Here is a 23351-nt window from a genome sequence, read left to right on the forward strand (position 1 = left end):
TGGACATCTGCCTAGCAAGCTTGTAAAGATATCAAGATCCGTTCACATGTAACTTAAATGTCCATATCATAGACCTTCTGCTAGCATATCAGCCCAATAGAGCTCTCAGGTCTTCTGACGCTGGTTTTATGCACAAAAGAAGAGATTTGGTGATTCATTTTATGTACTGGCAGTTTTCATTAGGGACGCAACCTCAGCACATACGTATGTTCAAGTCGAGACTAAAAACCCATCTTTTTAATATTGCCTTTAAATGTCTAAATTATTAAATGATGATTATAGAATGATTAAAGCACTTTGAGCTGCAACGTTTGCAGGAAAAGCGCTACACAAATAAAGTTATTATTATTTTCATCTGACCGTCCATAGACGTGTTTAACTCACTCCTTGTCAGGGGACACCAGGTGGAGGACGTGGCTGTGCTCTCTGCTCTCTGGGGACAGACACACAAACAGTAGTCATGACAACGTCTTCGTGTGATCTGAGGTAATGAATAAGAGGGAGAGGGTCTAGCTAGCATACCTGCCCTGCTGCGATCACCCATGATGCAGCTGATGCCTTCCCCGAATGTCACGTCATTTACTTTAGCTGTAAGATGAACAGAGATATGTTAGCTGAGTGGAAAGAGGGACAGAGATATTTAATCAGAACATGTCTATCAACCATGAGGAGGATGACAGAGAGACCCTGTTTGATGAGACTTCACTTCTCTCTCTGAGTGGATGCTACCTTCAGGTGCTTCAATTGTTGTCGGTCAGATAAGTGCAACCTAACTCTGTTTTTTATGCACAGTTTCTCCTGCCTCCCTAGTTCATGTAAGGTGGAATATGACTAGCGAACCTATAGACAAAGCAGCTCAATACTATATAGATACATCAACACAGACAGATATGTTCCCAGTCAGTGGTGGACTCAGGCTGTTTGAAGGGCAGGGGGGGCGAAAAGAAAAAAAGGGCACCTACTGGACAACATGGGACCCCATCAGTGCACATGGTCAAGTTTAGACCATTGGAAGGGCAGCCAATAGGGCACATCCTCTCATTTTGCCACTCAAAAGGGCACTTTAGTGCGACGTTTTTCAACTGTGGGGCACATGGTCCATTTTAGACCATTGGAGGGGCTCCAATAGGGCACATCCTCTCATTTTTGCCATTCAAAAGGGCACTTAAGAGAGACGTTTTTCAACTGTGGGGGCACCAGGAGGGGCGGTCGCCCCCCCCTACCCTTCCCCCCCCGAGTCCGCCAGTGTTCCCCGTCCTTCTCCCCAGCCACAGGCCAGCATACGCAGGGTGAACGGCAGGGACACAGTATCTCTGTAGCCTCTCTCAAGTTTCAGAGGAACATTACAACGTTGCATCATAAGGCAGCTCCCCGATATTGCAACATTCAACTGGAATGTGGTGAGGTGGAACCAGAGGAATAAGACTGTGATGTTTACAATATAATCACTTGTTTGGTTTAGGAAATAATGGCTTGTATATAAACTGACAGAAAATGTTTTAACTTGTGACTCATTATTGGATTTCAGCTTCACTGAATTTCACTGCAGATGATTGTCAACATAAACGGTGTCCAGCATGTTGAATTAAAAGTGCGTGTGCTTGAATGGTGAAGCTCACACTTTTGACTTGAAAATGTGCTTTACAAAACATCAGACATGTGTCGGCCTCTTAAACAACACAGAACATAAATGGTAAACGGACTGACTTATATAGCGCCTTATTCCAAAGCGCTTTACAACGGCCTCTCATTCACCCATTCACACGGCCTCTCATTCACCCATTCACACACACTCACACACCAAGGGCGGCCAAGCTACCATGCAAGGCGCCGGCCGGCCCGCTCACTGGGAGCAATTTGGGGTTCAGTGTCTTGCCCAAGGACACCTCGACATGTGGCCAGCCGGGGTTCGAACCGCCGATCGCTGACCTTGCGATCATTAGACGCCGGCTCTAGAACATATGGAAACTATCCACTACCTCCCAGATAGAGATAACCGGTTGCATAGTCAGAGTCAGGGCACCAACAACTGACATCTGAATAAACTGATCTTGACATAATACTGGGGTACGTTAGAATGTCAGTAAGTCACTGAATAATTGACATATAGCACATGAACACACACAACCCACGCTGAGGTTAACAGCCATCGTTCTCTAAGAACACGGCTGGTCTAGAACAACATGCACCCTAGTCTGGCTGGCCAGGGCCTGACCACCTTACCTTGGGGAGTGCTTATAGCCCGGTTGCCACCAGCTCCTTTGGGGATCACTGTGATAAGAGAAACATGAGGAGAACCCGGTCAAACAAATTGAGGAGTTTCAATTCCAGAGAGAGAGAGAGAGAGACAGAGAGAGAGAGCGAGACACAGAGAGAAAGAGAGAGAGAGACACAGAGAGAGAGAGAGAGAGACAGAGAGAGACACAGACAGACAGAGAGACAGAGAGAGAGAGACAGAGAGAGAGAGACAGACAGAGAGAGAGACAGAGAGACACAGACAGACAGAGAGAGAGAGAGACAGACAGACAGATAGAGAGACAGAGAGAGACAGAGAGAGAGAGAGACACAGACAGAGAGAGAGAGAGACACAGACAGACAGATAGAGAGACAGACAGAGAGAGAGACAGAGAGAGAGACAAAGAGAGAGAGACAGAGACAGAGAGACAGAGACAGAGACAGAGAGAGAGAGAGACAGAGAGAGAGAGAGAGAGAGAGAGAGAGAGAGAGACAGAGAGGAGAATCTAGTTAAACAAACTGAGGTGTTTCAATTCCAACATTAACTACCAGACCCAGGGCTAAAAAAACAAAAACGCCCTCAAATACTCAGTGCTCTTCATAGCATTACTAGTAATTAGACAACTAGAAATCCAGAACACTTCCAAGTAATTGAAAGAAGGCAAATCCAATACTACTTGGCCCCAGGTCTGTGGAACAGGGCCAGAGTCTGTGGTGACAGGAACCAGGACTGGGTCCAGCATGTATGGTGACAGGACCAGGGAGCGGGTCCAGAGTGTGTGTGTGTGTGTGTGTGGTACCTGAGTCTCTGAGCCGGGTCAGGTCTGTGTGTGTGTGTGGGTGTGTTGTGTGTGTGTGTGTGTGGGTGGTACCTGAGTCTCGGAGGCGGGTCAGGTCTGGGTTTCTGGCTGTCATGCGCCTGTTCCTCTGCTGCAGCACCAGGGAGGACAGAGGCCGCTGTCTGCAGACACACACACACACACACACACACACACACACACAACACCCTCTGTTAGACACAACGCCCCCGTTAGACCCCCTGGCTACACAGGCCCAATCTACACGCTGCATCACTGGTATGTTTACAGTAGAGGTGGTAGAAGTAGATGTTGTGTCTATAGTAGTGGTGGTAGTAGTTGTTGTGGTTGTCCTGAGCCACAGCCCCACTTGAGATTTGATTAGATTTGACCTGAGTGTTCTCTAGGTCTCTTCATTTATATCTTACACATTACACACTTACATTTCTGACTGTCAGAAGAATTGACAGAGAAGAGACGTACGCTAGCAGAAGCCCTGCGAGGAGGGCTGTAACTGACTGACTGGCTGACTGCGGGGATCTGTTACCTGACTGACTGGCTGACTGCGGGGGTCTTACCTGACTGACTGACTGAGGAGATCTTACCTGACTGACTCCTTGACTGCGGGGGTCTTACCTGAGTGACTGACTGACTGACTGCGGGGGTCTTACCTGACTGACTCCTGACTGACTGACTGAGGAGGTTGTACCTGACTGACTGACTGAGGAGGCTGTACCTGACTGACTGTAGGGCTGTCCCAAACGACAATTTTTCTAACGATTAATCTAGCGATTATTTTTTAGATTAGTCGGTTACTCTAACGACTAATTTAGCGATTAGTCTAACGATTATTTGTTTTACTGTTCGATTAATGTATCACTTAATTTTCCCCAAAATAATGGCTGTATTGTCTCTCTATTATTTTTTTTAATTTTGTCATTTAGCAGACGCTTTTATCCAAAGCGACTTACAATTACGAATTACAGGGACATTCCCCCTGGAGTAACTGAGGGCTAAGTGCCTTACCCAAGGGCACACTAGTAGTGGTGTGGCTTCAGGCGGGATTTGAACTCACAACCTTCCGATCCCAAGTCCAACTCACTATCCACTAGACCACCACTACCCCTCTCTCTCTGTTTAACAGTGTCTTTATAAAGCACTCTGGGTAATAGCTGCTGCTCTTATAAAACAAAGCAGCGTGTGACATGCACATTACTCAGACGGCCGCCCCTTTAAATGATCAGCTGATGTATGGGGGCTGTCTGTGGGCCCGCAATTAAACACAGACACCTTTAATTCGGCGACCTGCTACTACTACTACTACTACTACTACTACTACTACTACTGTAACTGCCTCTGTCAAACAGCCCCAGACACAGGCCCAATCACTGCTATGTTTAGCCAACTTGAATGCCAACATGGCCATCAGGGTTTTTCCTGGCTCAAAATGAGGCGGAGGCGGTACCAGTGGTGTTTGACATCGGGGGGGCCCATGAAGCAGGGCTGTCTGGGGGTCCTTAAACATCAAACACTTAATTTCTTGCATTCTGGTGAATTGATATGCACCAATTTGTGCCCTTTCTGCATCAATTTATGGTGGAAATGTCATTATTTATGTAAAGGAAAACACAATATTCAGGCACCAGATGACCATTCAAAATATAATATAATATAATGCAATATAAGGCTCTCAGGCATTCTGTACTTTCAAATATGTATTCTCCTTGAGTAGTCAACATACTATTATTTCACTAGCAAAAACGAAAGCTAACTTATTTGCAAAACAGCGCCCCCGCCACCACGTTGGCGCAGTGCCGCTATTGCAGTTAGAAATGCTGCTATGTTATGATTAGCTAAATTGATGCTAACGTAGCATGCGAGCTACGAGCTAGATAACGTAGGTGCGATCACCACAATGACAATAGGCTACCGTAGCTAGCCAGCTACATAGCTAACGTTACTAACACCAGAAGACAAGACATACAAACTGTGGTGAGCTACATTGCTTGTGTAACATTAGCTAGTAGCCTCCTCCATGTTTCCACTGGTCGCAGCCATGTTGTTTATTTGCGACGCACCGACGCACATTACGCAAGTCGACGTATTGACGAAGTCGATTACGTCGACTACGTCGACGCGTCGTTCCAGCCCTAACTGACTGACTGACTGAGGGTCTGTTACCTGACAGACTGGGAGACTCTGGGGGTCAGCAGGTTTTGGTGGGTGCGGAGGGGCTGGGGCGTGAAGAAAGCTCGGGCGATGTGGGCCGGAACAGGACTCTGGACTGAGACCTGGAGTGGGGGGGGGAGAGACAGAGAGAATTATGAGGAGAGTATATGGAGATGATGGTTATCAGGACTGGCTACAAGCCAGTAATACATTACATTACATTCCAATTCCAACAATTACTGTGGACCTAGGTGCACGCCAGAGAACGTTCGATTTCAAAGTATAAAGTTAAGGGTTCATGCCAGCATTAATGTTTTGATGAAAGGCACGATGCCAGATTCTCTAGCAGGCATGAAAATGGGTCGGGGTGAAAAAGGTGAGAAGGATACGAGACCTGGAACCTGCTAGGCGGTCCCGGCGGAAAGTTTTTTTTGTGGAAAAATTAGCTTCCATGTGCTCATATCTGATTTCTTTTAGATTTACTCTAGTGGTGGTCACATGCAGAATTACAAGATTGCACAAACCCAAAAAAAAAAAAATGAATGTAGGTCACCTATTTTGGATTCAAAACGGCGAATTTCGCCGAAAGGTGAGCGATTATCATGCCTGTCTAGGCATGACAACATACCCTGTGCTCCCCTACAGTGGACATAGATTGTTTGACAAGGCAGCTACATTGACAAGGCAGCAGACATTGACAAGGCAGCTACATTGACAAGGCAGCAACATTGACAAGGCAGCAGACATTGACAAGGCAGCTACATTGACACGGCAGCATACATTGATAAGGCAGCTACATTGACATGGCAGCAGACATTGACAAGGCAGCAACATTGACAAGGCAGCTACATTGACATGGCAGCAGACATTGACAAGGCAGCATACATTGACAAGGCAGCAGACATTGACATGGCAGCAGACATTGACAAGGCAGCATACATTGACAAGGCAGCTACATTGACAAGGCAGCTACATTGACAAGGCAGCTACATTGACAAGGCAGCTACATTGACAAGGCAGCTACATTGACAAGGCAGCTACATTGACAAGGCAGCATACATTGACAAGGCAGCTACATTGACAAGGCAGCTACATTGACAAGGCAGCTACATTGACAAGGCAGCTACATTGACAAGGCAGCTACATTGACAAGGCAGCATACATTGACAAGGCAGCTACATTGACAAGGCAGCTACATTGACAAGGCAGCATACATTGACAAGGCAGCAGACATTGACAAGGCAGCATACATTGACAAGGCAGCTACATTGACAAGGCAGCTACATTGACAAGGCAGCTACATTGACAAGGCAGCAGACATTGACAAGGCAGCAGACATTGACAAGGCAGCTACATTGACAAGGCGGCTACATTGACAAGGCGGCTACATTGACAAGGCGGCTACATTGACAAGGCGGCTACATTGACAAGGCGGCTACATTGACAAGGCAGCATACATTGACAAGGCAGCTACATTGACAAGGCAGCTACATTGACAAGGCAGCTACATTGACAAGGCAGCTACATTGACAAGGCAGCTACATTGACAAGGCAGCTACATTGACAAGGCAGCATACATTGACAAGGCAGCTACATTGACAAGGCAGCTACATTGACAAGGCAGCTACATTGACAAGGCAGCTACATTGACAAGGCAGCTACATTGACAAGGCAGCATACATTGACAAGGCAGCTACATTGACAAGGCAGCTACATTGACAAGGCAGCATACATTGACAAGGCAGCAGACATTGACAAGGCAGCATACATTGACAAGGCAGCTACATTGACAAGGCAGCTACATTGACAAGGCAGCTACATTGACAAGGCAGCAGACATTGACAAGGCAGCAGACATTGACAAGGCAGCTACATTGACAAGGCGGCTACATTGACAAGGCGGCTACATTGACAAGGCGGCTACATTGACAAGGCGGCTACATTGACAAGGCGGCTACATTGACAAGGCAGCAGACATTGACAAGGCAGCTACATTGACAAGGCAGCAGACATTGACAAGGCAGCAGACATTGACAAGGCAGCATACATTGACAAGGCAGCTACATTGACAAGGCAGCTACATTGACAAGGCAGCTACATTGACAAGGCAGCAGACATTGACAAGGCAACAGACATTGACAAGGCAGCTACATTGACAAGGCAGCTACATTGACACGGCAGCTACATTGACACGGCAGCTACATTGACAAGGCAGCAGACATTGACAAGGCAGCTACATTGACAAGGCAGCAGACATTGACAAGGCAACAGACATTGACAAGGCAGCTACATTGACAAGGCAGCATACATTGACAAGGCAGCTACATTGACAAGGCAGCTACATTGACAAGGCAGCAGACATTGACAAGGCAACAGACATTGACAAGGCAGCTACATTGACAAGGCAGCAGACATTGACAAGGCAGCTACATTGACAAGGCAGCAGACATTGACAAGGCAGCTACATTGACAAGGCAGCTACATTGACAAGGCAGCAGACATTGACAAGGCAGCTACATTGACAAGGCAGCAGACATTGACAAGGCAACAGACATTGACAAGGCAGCTACATTGACAAGGCAGCTACATTGACAAGGCAGCAGACATTGACAAGGCAGCTACATTGACAAGGCAGCTACATTGACATGGCAGCTACATTGACAAGGCAGCTACATTGACAAGGCAGCAGACACTGATTTTACTCCACCTCTCTCTCTTCTGTCTCTCTCTGTGTCTCTCTCTGTGTCTCTCTCTCCATCTCATACAGGGTCAGTAGAGGACAGTCTCTCTCTCTCTCTCATACATGGTCACATGTGGACAGTAGAGGCCAGTAGAGGCCAGCAGAGGCCAGTAGAAACCAGTGCTCACCTTAGCCCCAGCAGCCCCCATCTCCAGGGAGCAGCCCGCCAGCTGTTTCTCCATGTCCAGGCCCTCCTGCTCCTTGTCGTACAGCTGCAGGTTGTACTCCAGCTCTGATGCCAGCTGATCGTCTGCCGCGAATAACTCCTTCACCTCGCTACGGTAGTCCTGCATGGTCACCTGGGATAGGAGAGAGAGGTCACATGACTAGTCCTGCATGGTCACCTGGGATAGGGTAGAGAGAGGTCACATGACTAGTCCTGCATGGTCACCTGGGATTTAAAAAATTAAATAATGAAGGGGCGCTTAGGTGGCGTAACGGGTTAAGCATGACCACGTAACCGCAGGGTTCCCGGTTGGATTCCGGCCGTGGACATATCCTGCATGTCATCCCTTCTCTCTCTCTCACCCATCCTTCCTGTCTGATCTCTACTGTCTCTATCAATAAAAAGAAAACTCCCACTCTTAAGATTCATTGAAGAGGGAACAGAGCTACATGGAACAGGAACAGTGCACCTCATCACATCACATCGTCTTTCCCTACAAAATCTAGTGAGTTAATTAATTACTAGGACTTTTTTGTTGTTTAAAGGTTCCACTAGGGTTAGGGTTAGCCCTGGTGTGTGTGTGTGTGTGTGTGTGTGTGTGTTGTATTACCTGGAGGTATCCCATGAGCCCCTTCAGGACAGGTGTGTGTGTGTGTGTATGTGTGTGTGTTACCTGGAGGTATCCCATGAGCCCCTTCAGCACGGGCGAGCGCCTCTGCTCCAGCATGCTCTTCAGGGCGATGAAGATGGGGATGATGTTCTCTATGAACATCTTCTTCTGCAACTGTGGACGGACGGCGCGTTAGACCACAGCGCCCTCTAGTGGTGGGAACCGGTATCGACAAGCTAAGATCCATCAGCAAGTTTGGCAGTTAACCACACCAACACAGACCCAGGCCTTAAACGATGTGTGACACGTTCTAACGCTTTGGTCCGCTCACTCAGAGCAATTTGGGGTTCAGTGTCTTGCCCAAGGACACCTCGACATGTGGCCAGCCGGGGCTCGACCCGCCGATCTGCCGACCTTGCGATCATTAGACGCCGGCTCTACCTCCTGAGCCACAGCCGCCCCCCCAGTTCCCCCCCTCGTTCGCGGGGCGACTCACCTTCTTCTGGGCGGCCTGCATCACCACCTTGGTCATGGCCACCTGCTTCTCCTGCTCGTCCTCCGGCTCCTCGCCGCCCTCTGCTGGCCCGCTGGCAGACTGCAGCCGGATCTCCTTCAGACTGAGCACACCCAGGGTCTCCAGCAGGAGGTCCTGACCCTCCGAGTCCAGAGGCAGCTCCTCGTCCACGAAACAGGCTGGGGGGAGGGGGAGGGGAGGAGAGAGAGAGATAGAGAGAGACAGAGAGAGACAGAGAGAGACAAAGAGAGAGAGAGAGGGAGAGGGAGAGGCAGAGCGAGAGAGAGAGACAGAGAGAGAAAGAGAGAGACAGAGACACAGAGAGAGAGAGTCAGTATCTTGCCCAAGGACACCTCGACACGTGGCCAGCCAGGGTTCGAACCCGCCAATCTTGCAATCATTAAGACGCCGGCTCTACCTCCTACCGCCACAGCCGAGGCCAGAGAGAGAGAGACACTTAACAAGCCTGTGACCATGTGTGACACACACACACACACACACACACACACACACACACACACACACACACACACACACACACACACACACACACAGCCCTCACCCAGGACAGTCTGGCAGATCTTGATGGTGGTGTTGAAGCGTTCCACGTCAGTGAAGTTCTCCAGCAGGAAGCGGTAGATCTGGAACCTCCGGTCCTGGTTCCGGATCCCTCTGAGAGAGAACCTGGCCTTCTCACTGGAACACACACAACAACACATCATTTGGTCCGCATGTCGGCAACCAATCAAAATGGTCTGACTTTTTGAAACATGGGAACTACGTGGGTTCAAAGAATGAGAGAGAACGTGAGAATCAGAACACAAACTAGTCTCGCTAGTCAAGGACTGGAATGCAGGACTTTTATAGTACTTTTACTGTGCGATATTGATAGTTTTACTATTGCTAGGTTTACTTGAGAAAATTGTCTTTTACCACTGCCAATACCAACATACAGTTAGAGAAAGGGTGAAAATAAAGAAGAAAAAAGGCACATAGAAAACAAGAAACCTTGCAAACGACCCCAAATTACCCAGATGCCGATAATATTATCACACGACCTCTGTGTTTGGTGAAATACGGTAGGTAATTTGCAAAGGAATGTTTTACTTCACAAATTACGAACATGGCAGATTCACACAGGACTCAGACTGGACTGGCTCAAGATCGCAGACGACCTCCGCAATTATCACATGACCAGAGGTCCCCAGGTAACACTAGTCCTGTGTGAACAGGGCTTTAGAGAACACTGGTCATACAGAGGAGGGGTTTGCGACGGCCCAGGTGTGTCTTACCTGTCTGTCTGTGGGAACTTGTTGTAGGTCTTGTGCTGGTGGTAGGAGTTGAAGTGGAAGATGCACTCGATGAAGTGCTGAGAGAACATGACGGGGTTCTTCTTCAGCAGGAGATGGACCAGGCAGTACTCACAGTGTCTGCGACACAGAACAACATTACACTGCTGCTTCACCTACCCTCTTTATCTAACCTTCAAACTTTGGATGTTGCTTGTACGTAATAAATGCAATAAAGATGTTCTCATTTTATGCACCCAGATTGTGTCTTCACTGCCAGTTTACATTAGGGATGCAACCTCAGCACATGTGTTCAAGTCAAGACTAAAAACCCATCTTTTTAATATTGCCTTTAAATGACTAAATAATTAAAAGGATGATTACATGATTACAATGATTGGAGCACTTTGAGCTGCAACGTTTGCAAGAAAAACGCTATACAAATAAAAGTTAGTATTTATGATTATTATAGTCTACTCTATAGTATAGTATATCTAGGCGGCAGGGTGGTGGTAGTTACTTGGCGATGGCAGGGTCTTCATCCACCAACACGGCAACAAAACGGAAGAACAAGGAGCCCTTCCATTTGACGTAATCCTCCTTCAAACCAGGACAGAGAAAACACAACATTAATATCACACTGTAGGAACACAACAAGTGAATAAAAACATGCTAGGTGTATGACCTGAAAAGACATATCCATATTTACAGGAATATTTAGCACAAAGATACCACTGTACATGATTTTTTCAATAACACTCAATATTGTTCGACACTAGAACAGCCATGGGTGTTAACCATGCGAGTAAAAAAATGTTTTTGTGAGTAAAACATTTCAGGACCCTCCTTTCATGACTTGTCCTAGATATGTGCGTTCTACCACCCAGTATCCTTACATTTTCAAAATCACATCAGGATAAGCTAATATGAAGCTATTTTGCAGTTTTTCTGTGTAGGAGGCAGGCTAATTTACAAGACGACCAACTAGTGGTCGTTGTGTGTAAATAGCAGCTTCCCATTGTAAAGACTATGGTCATTAGGTAAAAAACGACTACGGCTGTTCTCGTGTTAACCAATCAATCACAGCAGTCTGGCTTTTATTTTATTTTTTTCCCCGCATTTCCACCACCAGTCCAGTAGATGGCGCTGTCCTGTACACGTACCTGCAGCAGGTTGGTGAGCATGGTGAGGGTCTGCTCCCGTATGAGGGGCTCTCTGTCCTGCAGGCAGGCGGAGATGTTGGGTACGTAGCGGTCCACCATGTTGGTGTAGCGGACGCACAGGTCACACATCACCACCACCACGTTGCCGCGGGCCGCCACCTCGCTGCCCAGCTCCAGCTCCCGGGCGAACGCCGGCAGGTACCTCTGGGTCAGGTCCTCGTGCTGGAGACACAGCTTACCTGGAGGACAGGAGGACAGGTAAGACACAGCTTACCTGGAGGACAACAGGTAAACAGACACACGCTCTAAACTACAGGGCTCCCACACCTTCTGAAACATCACATTCAAGCACCTTTCAAGAACTTTCAAGACTCAATTCCCTCAAATTCAAGGACCCAACACAGCATAGTTTGAGACAGAACTAGTCATCTAGATGAGAGTTTATACAATAGGAACTATCCGCTCACAGACAACAATTAAAAAGAGAGGCTTGAATGTGTAGAACACTAGATGGTCTCTTGCCTTCTCTACCACAGCACAGCAAAACAATATATTGTGAAATATGTGTAAAGTTAAGCAATACAGAGACTTATTTACTAGAGTAAAACAGTGAAACATTCAAGACCTTGATTTTTTTTGTCTCAAATTCACAAACTTTCAAGGATTCAAGGACATGTGAGAACCCTGACACTACCTCTTTACCGGGAGGTAACAGGCACACACTGAAGTCTAAACAGGCCTCAAGCCCCTACCACTCCTGTACATTTTAAGGGATTGGATCGGTTTTAGTTGCAATAAGGCGATAGTTCATTCTCACCCTCCTATGAGCTAGGAGGAAATGGTGCTATATTATTACTCGCGATTATCCAGTCCTTTCAGATCTAGGAAGTAGGGCCAAGAATTGATTTGGAATTCAGCGATTTGGTGGCCGGTTGCATGTTGAGGTCTGATGTTCCTGAGGTGAGAGGTCAGAGGTGAGAGGTGAGGTCAGAGGTCATACCCAGGGTGAGGACGGCGTGGGCTCGGACACCGCTGGGCATGGAGTTGGGCCTGAACTGGGACAGAGGCTGGGACGGGGGCTGGGAGGCAGGCAGCTCCCCCGGGCCTGCTGGAGGAACACACACACACACACAGGTCAAGACCTACACGCTGAAGACAGATGTTGTGGTGTAGCCTAACATCTGGCAAAGGGGCATTTAGATTCTCTAGATACAGGGTGGTACATACAGTATTTGGTACTACCTGTCTGTTGTTCTACAGGACAGACAGATGGACAAGGTACCTACCTGTCTGTTGTTCTACAGGACAGACAGACAGACAGGGTACCTACCTGTCTGCTGGTCGGCGGTGCAGGTGAGGACAGACAGACAGACAGGGTACCTACCTGTCTGCTGGTCGGCGGTGCAGGTGAGGACAGACAGACAGACAGACAGGGTACCTACCTGTCTGCTGGTCGGCGGTGCAGGTGAGGACAGACAGACAGACAGACAGGGTACCTACCTGTCTGCTGGTCGGCGGTGCAGGTGAGGACAGACTGGACCAGGAGGACGAGGCGGCGGCCCACCTTGGCAGGGCAGTGCAGCGACGCCACGCCCAGGGTGAACAGGTGCTTCATCTGACGGGGTCAAAGTTCAGAGTCGTTAGAAGAAAAAAAAATAAACTAAGAGAAACTGTCATTTATACGTTACTGTGATCGGGCAGCAAGTGTAGACAATACATTAACTTTAAGGACGACTCCTTAGCCAGAGACTAGAAGAATATATTTCTCTTTATTTCATCATGCTCTTAAAAAGTGCAAAGCGCTCTGGTGCTAAAAGTGCAAGGTGTAGGACAAACGTTTCTGTCATACGACCATCATCAGTCGACACTCATTCGTATGACCGAAACATTAGTCCAACACGTTGCACTTGTAAACTACCACACCTGCAACCAACTACGGGAAGAGAGGAAGGACAAAGGAAGGCGCCACAGTTTTCCCAGGACTCGACGTTACTGTGATATCAATGTTACTCTACGTTACTGTGATATCAATGTTACTGTGATATCAATGTTACTCTACGTTACTGTGATATCAATGTTACTGTGATATCAATGTTACTGTGATATCAATGTTACTCTACGTTACTGTGATATCAATGTTACTGTGATATCAATGTTACTGTGATATCAATGTTACTCTACGTTACTGTGATATCAATGTTACTCTACGTTACTGTGATATCAATGTTACCCAGAATTCACAGCCAGAAACCACAACATGCACTTCTAGCTTGGCCAAAAGGAAAAGTGAGTAAGTGCTTCCTCTCACCACCAGGTCTTCATTCAGGTTCTGAGCTCCGTTCTCGTTCAGGAGGACGTCAGACAGGTAGGCCTCGCACACCGCCACCAGCTCCCCACAGTACTGGTTCAGGAACTTCTACAGAGGAGAAGAAGTCAACTCTCTGTTAGAAAAGCTGATTTACCATTGATTTTACTCCATTTTTTTTACATTTACATTTTTGGCAATTTAGCAGACGTCTTATTCCAAAGCGACTTACAATCGATACATTTGACTAAGCAAGTGAATCATCAATCCAAACCTGTCGTAGCAGGAAGAGTAATCTAGCTCAGGCCATTGGCAGTCGTCGTGATAGAAGATAGATTTCTTTTTTTTTTACCTGTGTGTCGCTGACGGCCTCCTCCTGCCCCAGCCTGCACAGGGTCTCCACGCTGGCGCTGATCACCTCCAGGGGCATCTCCAGACTCTTCAGCCAGGTCATGAGGTCCTCTGTCACCAGAGAGACACTTCTGTCAACCACTCTTACCTATTGGTAACCTCTTACCTATTGGTAATATATATCAACCGATTTGGTGAAGCTGCATTCTCATTTTATGCACCCAAATTGTGGAATGCACTGCCAGTAATGTAAAACGGTCATTGATCCCCTTCAATCTGATTATAAAACGTTGCCATTTTCAGAAACCGCAGTTTACGGTAAAAAAAACAACAACATTTAACTCACCAACGATCCTGCTCTTGGTGTCGTCGTTGAGATGCTGAGCGATGTCCCCGATCACAGACAGGATGTTGCAGGAGGTCGTAACACTGACGCTCTTGGTCCTAAACAGACCCACGTCAAAAGGTATGCTTAAGTCATATTTTGGCCAAATTGAGATATCTGCCTAGCTCTACTCTCCTAACACTGCTGATTCACTGGGCATTATTGCCTACTATGCCATCAGCCTATCAGAATGCTTGTTGTTACATTCCAACATCACTATCTGCCCAAGTCATCTCTTTGACAGAGGCATGTTTGACACTACATACAAAGATGGCTCGGCTGACCACAAGTGAAGCGTGACTTAGGCAATTATGCTACGAGGCTAACGCTATGTTACTTGTTGTGGAAAGTCATACAGCTACATTAAAGACTGAACATCCTATCTAAAGGCCTCCCCCTCCTGCAGTCCCGGGGGGCGGGGGGGTTAGGGTTAGGGTGGGGGGGGGGGTCCTGATGCACTAACCTGACCATGTCATCCCAGGCCTCCAGGATCTTGGCGTAGTTGAGCTTGGGGGAGGAGCTAGCCACCTTGGCTAGCAGCAGCCAGGCGCCAGCAGCGTGCGGGGCCTCTGTGTGGGAGATCAGGCTGCTGATGAAGGCCGGGGTGAACCGGTTCTGTCTGGACCAGGCCGGGAACGCCTTGCTGAGGTAGCGGCTAGGGGGGCAGAGAGAGGATTAGATTTGAAATGTTTTTAACATTTTTAACCATTTAACAGACGCTTTTATCCAAAGCGACTTACAATGAGAGATTACAGGGACAGTCTCCCTGGAGAAACTGAGGGCTGAGTGCCACTACCCCCACTAGATTAGATTAGAAACGTAGTCATTTAGGCTAGGATCTAGACCCCCCCCTTCCATGGCTATGCCAATTGCAACAAAATAGATGTACATCCGTTCCATTTCCCAAATCCTAACTTAGAATCCACACAAAATACTCTTTAAATTACTCTTTTAAACTCTCAAAATTATCGATCAAATCCATCATCTGTTCACATCAACGCGTGACAGGCCTGTGCGTGTAGTGAGCTACATTATCACCAGTGAGTGTGGTCTTCACACACACACACACACACACTAGGGCTGCCACGATTAGTCGACTAGTCGCGACGACGTCGATTACCAAAATCGTCGCCGACATATTTGGTAATCGACGTCATCGCATGTTTTTTTGGAGCTGAAATAAGCGATAAGCATTCGTTTTTCTTCCCTGAAGCTGCCACTCTGAGATCTGATCTTTTTACCTAACACACGGTTCACCACGCATGCGCAGTCAACAGCGCCAACTACAAAATACAAAATACCGGCGAGAGCCGCGAGACTAATTAACTAGTTAGCCTTCCAATTTCTACTATTTACTATTTAGTACTAAAGAAAGGGTATACAAATGAGTGGGGAAGCTGGACCAAGTAAGAAACCAATAACGTACAACTTCCATCCAGAATGGGAGGAGGACTTTTTTTACACGATGTGATATTGGAAGTGCGTCTGTCTGATCTGCACTCTAGTGAGTGTGCAGCAGCAGCTGGGGAGTGGGCCGGTTGCCGCACAGCTCGTGAAAGTTGTTTGAGAGTTTTTCGACATCTAAACCTAAATAACTTTTTATTAACATCTACCCACACGCACACCCGTTGTAACTGCCATCGTTAATGTAGAAGATGCAACCAGTGCTGGGAAAACTCGCTTTGACATTAATGCTTTTTATCACCGTATTGAGGCTCGCGTTCAAGCGGGCGCTGCTCAGCGGGAGAGTCTATAGACTACCGGAGAATGCCGACCCTTCCCTGGCGCACCTGAACGGACTGTCAGTGGACACGGATCTCTATGCCATTGTACAGCTTGGGTACAAATGTAAATTATTAGTGTTTATATTTGGAAGCCTTGGTAATGTCCACAGACTAGTCGTCAGGCAGCCGCCACATATGGAGGAGACGCTGCTACCTGTACCCATAGACAGATTGTAAAGCTTGAATTATCAAGTGTCCTATGCTGGTGCAACTAATACTGTTTGTGTTCAAGAATTTTATTGTAAAATGTGAACGCAAATAAAGATATTAAATGTGTGTGTGTAAGAGAGAGAGAGAGAGAGAGAGAGAGAGAGAGAGAGAGAGAGAGAGAGAGAGAGAGAGAGAGGGAGAGAGAGGGAGGGAGAGAGAGGGGGGGAGGGAGAGGGGGGAGAGAGAGAGAGGGGGGGGGGAGAGAGGGAGGGAGAGAGAGTGAGATAGTGCAAAACAAAGGGTATAGTCAGTGAATCTTCTCAGGCATCAAACACATTTTTAAAATGTAGTAGAGTGCAAACTGCTGAGTACTACATTTTAAAAATGATGTACTGTGATAAAATTGATGCCTGAGAAGATGCACTATACCCTTTGTTTTGCACTATTACATTACATTACATCAGTGGCGGGCGGTGCATTTCACACCTAGGCCTTCAGTGATGTCCGACACATTCCTACCTGAATTATTCTACCTCTTAATACCATCGTTATGACGCCATGGCTCTAGAAACTAGACAGAAACACAGTATAACCGGGCGTTGCATCACCTTAACATAGTCAGACAAGTACAACAGAGTTATATTAATATTTCCGAAGCATTTTTAATCAATAAATCCGCATTTACAATGAAGAGTGTTAAACTAACATCTTTAAGATCGCTACATTACCCACGTCTGTCGTCTCGTCCACCATAATAGCGACAAAGGGTGCCTTTTTAATCTCCATTTTGATCTCTTCTCCCACTTCAGCAATAGCAAAAATCAGGTCGTTTTGTATTTTGCCTGACGTCCCAGTAAACACTTTGTTTGTGGACAGGTGGTAATGTAAATCTGGGTTGTTTTCAGCCAGAAAAGAAAGAAGCTCAACGTAGTTTCCTGTTTGTGGACTCGGCGCTTTTATCGTGTCCCCTAAATGAAAGTTATTGTTTACCCAAAAACAGGACACAATCGATCAGTATTATCGATCAGTCAACGAAAGCTTTCGTTGTGGCGCTCCGTTTCCCTGGCACTTTCAAAAGTTTCACATCTACCGGCATAGTTACGCATCTCAATAGTGAATATAAATAGTGCGTATCAATAGTGCGTATCAATAGTGCGTATCCAATCAAAAGACGTGCTGGGTGCTGACATCATTGAGCCTTACAGCAGGCGCCGTTGTTGCTTTTGCTCGCATCTACGTAGGTTTACTAGGAACGCCACAGTTTTTCTCGTTCCAACGTTAAGTTACAGGTCGTATCCGCGGCACCGTTTAGCGTGCAGGCTGGGCAGATTTTGGAGCCCCCTAGCAACACATTTTGATTGGATAAAAGCTCTAACATAAAGGCCAGCCCTCCAAATCTCAATTGGAGACTGGAAGCAGCGCAACCAAGAGGAAAGCTATGAAATGAAGAGAATAGACTATGGGGAATCATTAATACATATTTGTGGAAAAAATATATTAAAATAAAATGTATATTCTGATGATGTTTAGGCCAGCAGAGAAGGCCTTGCTGGCCCTGACGGCACACCACTGCATTACATGCAAGTGATGCCAGAAATAAATATGCTGCTTCATTAAAATATATATTTTTGAGTGAACAATCATTTTAATTGTCTTTATTTTTAGTTAGCACATGCCTACAACTAACAACTTCAAGCTAAATTTAGAAGATGATAAATAAGAGCGATTGAGTAATTGTGCGATAAGCTGTAATTTATGATCTGATTAGTCAACTAATCGTTAAAATAATCGGTGACTATGAAAATAATCGTTTGTGGCAGCCCTAACACACACACACACACCCGCACACACACCCGCACACACACACACACACACACACACACACACACACACACACACACAATCTACTGTCATGATAATACGCTGGCAGGCAGGTGTCTCCTCCCTACCTGAGGTCCTTGCAGTCTTCACACAGCAGGCCCAGCAGGGCCCAGGTGAGCCTCTCGGGGGCGGAGGTGTGGGAGGCGTGACGCTTCACCTGGCTGAGGATCACCTGGTCCAGACACTCCAGGGCCTTCTCGTGCACCGAGCTCTCTGTGTCCACCACGGCTGGCACCACCCCGCCCAGCCACGCCTTCTGGACCAGGGTGCTCTCTGGCTGGGCCTGGGGGGAGAGACACACGTTGGTTTGTTTTAAAGGTTGTGTTCCTCTGAGTGGGGCAGTCCCACTCATATTTATCTTTTTATTGGACAGAGACCGTTTAGATAGACAGGAACACAAGGAGAGAACAGCCGTGCCTTTTTTACCTACTATAAGAGCCGCACAATGGCTAGCTGCTACTTACACACAACGACCACTAGTACCACTAAATGAGGTAGGAGGGAGGTGAGGTAGAGAGGTGAGGTGAGGTGAGGTAGAGAGGTGACAGGTAGGTAGGAGGACAGGAAGGAGGACAGGGAGGAGGACAGGAAGTCAGAGGACTCAGACAGGAAACAGGAAGTCGTGTACTCACGATGAGCAGCTCCCCCAGGCTCTGCAGGGCCTTCTTCTTCACGGACACGGCCGGGTCGCGGCAGCGCTCAGACAGAACCGCCAGGTTCTCCTGACTCAGCGTGATCACCCCGTGCTTCAGCAGGCTGGACATGGCCTGGAGGGGAGGGGAGGAGGGTCAGTACAGGCCTGGATGAATGGACTGACTTATATGGCGCCTTTATCCAAACGGCCTCTCATTCACCCATTCACACACACATTCACACACCAATGGCGGCAAGCTGCTATGCAAGGCGCCGGCCCCGCTCACTGGGAGCAATTTGGGGTTCAGTGTCTTGCCCAAGACATGTGGGCTAGCCGGGGCTCGAACCGCCGATCTGCTAACCATGCGATCATTAGACGGCGGCTCTACCTCCTAATCTACCTCCTGCGCCACAGCCGTCCAATATTGCCTTCAAACATACAGTTACTCCTTCCTGTGGTGTTTAGTTGACATGTTCCAGAGGCGTTGTTGACTGACCTGCAGGGCAGACTTCCTCACGTTGGTCTTGGGGTCGCTGACCCGGCAGTGCAGCAGGTCCATGGTCTCCTTGGCTGGAGGAGAAACAGCAGAAAGAAACATCACGATGCGTTTCCCAACGCAATTATCGTTATTATTTGTTACATAAATGGTAAATGGACTGACCTTTATATAGCGCCTTATTCCAAAGCGCTTTACAATGGCCATCATTCACACACACATTCACACACACATGAAAGCTGCCATGCAAGGCGCCGGCCCGCTCACTGGGAGCAATTTTGGGTTTCAGTGTCTTGCCCAAGGACACCTCGACATGTGACCGGCCGGGGTTTGAACCGCCGATCTGCCAACCTTGTGATCATTAGACGCCGGCTCTACCTCCTGCACCACAGCTGGCCCGTTAGATCAAAACAGCTCTTCAGCAGGGTTGACTTAGACTCAAAGCCACTACCCCCCCCCCCACTACAACTCACACTCAAAGCTGGCGCTCACGTTGTTGGTGATCTCCACAGTCCTGAAGGGCATCGTCCTGAAGCCTTTGGGGGTCTGTGAGCCCGTACCTAAAACATGAGCAGGAGTTATTATCTTACTTTCTTTATTTGTACAGCACTTCTCAAGACAGCAGTCACAAAGTGCGTCACAGTACATTTGGTATGCTGCTGCCCGGCTGGTATTCAACCTCCCCAAATACTTGCATGTCACCCCTCTCCTTCGCAGGGATTAAAGCAAAAAAAAATCTCCTGACTGAAAAAAAAATTCAGGCCAAATCGGGGCCGGTGGCTTTCCGTGCGCAAAGCGCGCGTGCGATTTTCCGTTCTACGTTCTAATGCTTTGACTTTTCTTTCGGAAATACATTTCCGCGTTGTCGAAAATCAACGACACATCGCTAGTCAACTAACACGGCTTGTTTTGTGAGCCTGCTAACAATGTAAAGTAGTCTTCTAGTTAACTAGGTAACAATGTAAAGTAGTGTTCTAGTTAACTAGGTAGCAGTCCAATCCATTTCGCTGCAGTATTTTGGCTTGACTAGCGAGTTTGTGTTGTGATTCTCAACAACGTTGAAACGTAGTTTCACCCTTTTCCATAGTTTTGAATAATAAATGTGTGGACTGACGATGTAGCGCAGCCTAACGTATTCAAATAATTATTTAACAAAGTTTTATTCTGATAATTATTCCCCCTCCTCCCAGACTTACAAGGTCACACTATTATTGGATTGGTTGTTTGCGTGCCGGGTGAAGTTAGCTAAACATTTAACCTTCTAGCTAGCAAGAGAAACATAATGTCACTCTCCAAAGGTCTAAAGAGGAAAGTTGACGGTGAAAACAGGGCATTTAAAGAGGAATGGACAGCGAACTATGCGTTCATCCTACCTGGTTTCATCAATGCAAAGCCGTTGTGAGACTCACATTTTACGTGCTCACAATGTTCCCTTTCTATACATGCGAGTCGTCCTTTTCGTCAATGAATGTGATAAAGACGCACTAGAGGAATCAATTGATGCATAAAAACTAGGGGTGTAAATCACCAGCTTCATCACGATACGATATTATATCGATTTGTTTGTATGACGATACAATGTTTGACGATATCACAATGTCAGTCACGATACGATTTCGATTCGATTCGATTCAAGATCGATATGACGATATGATCGATATGACGCGATATCATATGCCAATCTAACACAATTATCAACTCACAAAAACAACTAGAATATTATTTGACCATTTTATTTGTGAGCTCTTCCAGGTATCCAGCATTTAAATCATATTGTATTATACAGTATTCTTCTGTTACAAAAAGAAAAATAGACCCGTTCACTAGTCTCACAAACAAGAGATATTCAGCTTTAAAACATTAATGTCCTATGAAACAAAACTGGAAGAACTTGTCCCCCCTTTTTTAAGGCAGGATTTTTGTAAACGTTCACTTTTTTACTGTCTCATAAACACAGTATTTTTAACAGTTAGAACTGAACCAAGGTCACCATTTAACCTACAGTATATTTGTGCAATAATAATAAATAATAATAAAATAATAATAAATAATAAGTGCAAATGCAGTACAGTGCAGTACATCTTATATACATTCTTCTTAACCAAAATAAGTTAAGTATATCCTCCAGTGTTATATAATAAGTATATCCTCCAGTGTTCTTCTTTGGGAGGTTTTTCTTCAAAAAAACTAACTGATCAACATGTTCAGGAGACAAAACACTACGCTCTGAACGCAGGTCAGGATAATTTTTAATATAGGGCCATCCATCACACTTCCTCTAGGAAGCACTGATCTGATATGATGTGTTGATTGGTGAAAGGTAAGGCTATGCTTGGACAGTCATGTTAGATCACTGATTACGGGAGTAATGATTTACCTGTAGATTTTATCAATAGGAATTTTGTTCAGGTTTATCCAATGAAATTGGACAAGCAAACCGGAGTAAAGTAAGTAAGGTCCAACCTGCAGCCTTTGCCCATTCATAAGACAGATGCTTTGTTACAGACCAGAGCATTGACCAATCACAGTCGGCTAGACTAGAGCATTGACCAATCACAGTCGGCCGTGGGCGGGCTTGGCAGTCGCAGCTAAAACCGCTTCGCTGTTCTCCGCCGCAGTCACAAAATGCAGAACACACAGTGTGCAGCGCTCTTTGACTTTGTAATTTGCCGCTGCTAGTCGCGCGCTGCACGGAAATGGTGACAGTCACGCAGAATTTGCCATTTCAAAATAAAGGTGTATCTTTAAGATGACGATATAGATCGATATTTTTACATTGCATCGATGTAATCAGATCGTTAGTCAATGAATCGATGCATCGATGTGAATCGTATCGTTACACCCCTAATAAAAACCTTGAGAACTGCCGGATTAAAGTGACGTCCATAACAATAATAAATCATAATAATACATTAGATTTATAGCGCTTTTCTAGACACTCAAAGACGTCCATATCACCAGATAGCCAACAAATAGTGACCGATGGGAGATGCCAGTTTTCTCGTTAAGTGAGATTTAAATAGCCTAATATTATTTTTTCTATTGGCTCATTGTAATTATTAGTAATTATTATCCCTAGTAATGTAGCGTGTTTGCTCTGTCGTTTCAGGAGCATATAGGCTAAGCGGATTCAGTTTTTTTTTTTTTTTTGCGCCGATTTTGTTGTCAATGTTTTTCATAAAATTAAACTGCATTTGCTTTGTTACTGTTCACATGTGTGGTGCAGTCACATTCACATAGCCTATAAGTAAACATTAAGTTTGAATGATTTACTGAGCTGGCGTTACTTTTTTCAAACCACACACCGCATGTCGGCTATTTCAGCACCACGCGCCATGTCCACCTACTTATCACTATGAGGGGTTCAGCGTCAGTGCACCCCGCTCTGTTACTGTCGCATAGTTGTAGCCAATAAAGGCCTATATGTAGGCTATTATATATCATTTATATACCTAATACCTAGGGGTGTAAATCACCAGCTTCATCACGATACGATATTATATCGATTTGTTTGTATGACGATACAATGTTTGACGATTTCACAATGTCAGTCACGATACGATTTCGATTCGATTCAAGATCGATATGACGATATGATCGATATGACGCGATATCATATGCCAATCTAACACAATTATCAATTGTAATAAGTGGTAATTAACATACAGCTCATTAACACACAC

General features: G+C 46.3%; 1 protein-coding gene across 1 annotated transcript in view; it reads right to left on the bottom strand.

Moving 5' to 3' along the window:
* Positions 1–380: 380 nt before the first annotated feature.
* Positions 381–23351, bottom strand: part of ncapd3 (non-SMC condensin II complex, subunit D3) — a gene marked incomplete at both ends in the record, with an annotated part of 39714 nt that continues 16743 nt past the window's right edge. Inside the window, 22 exons of the mRNA XM_080528065.1 lie at positions 381–433; positions 523–588; positions 2224–2271; positions 3108–3196; positions 5214–5323; positions 8069–8239; positions 8780–8890; positions 9213–9409; positions 9793–9926; positions 10523–10660; positions 11040–11119; positions 11683–11921; positions 12683–12790; positions 13183–13297; positions 13991–14098; positions 14340–14449; positions 14685–14782; positions 15187–15378; positions 18607–18821; positions 19171–19305; positions 19669–19742; positions 20142–20228. Coding sequence (XP_080384191.1) covers positions 381–433; positions 523–588; positions 2224–2271; positions 3108–3196; positions 5214–5323; positions 8069–8239; positions 8780–8890; positions 9213–9409; positions 9793–9926; positions 10523–10660; positions 11040–11119; positions 11683–11921; positions 12683–12790; positions 13183–13297; positions 13991–14098; positions 14340–14449; positions 14685–14782; positions 15187–15378; positions 18607–18821; positions 19171–19305; positions 19669–19742; positions 20142–20228 — 2678 coding nt within the window. The remainder of the gene's footprint in view (positions 434–522; positions 589–2223; positions 2272–3107; positions 3197–5213; positions 5324–8068; positions 8240–8779; positions 8891–9212; positions 9410–9792; positions 9927–10522; positions 10661–11039; positions 11120–11682; positions 11922–12682; positions 12791–13182; positions 13298–13990; positions 14099–14339; positions 14450–14684; positions 14783–15186; positions 15379–18606; positions 18822–19170; positions 19306–19668; positions 19743–20141; positions 20229–23351) is intronic.

The sequence above is a fragment of the Nansenia antarctica genome (assembly GCF_963989245.1).
Source record: "Nansenia antarctica genome assembly, chromosome: 4".
Lineage (NCBI taxonomy): Eukaryota > Metazoa > Chordata > Actinopteri > Argentiniformes > Microstomatidae > Nansenia > Nansenia antarctica.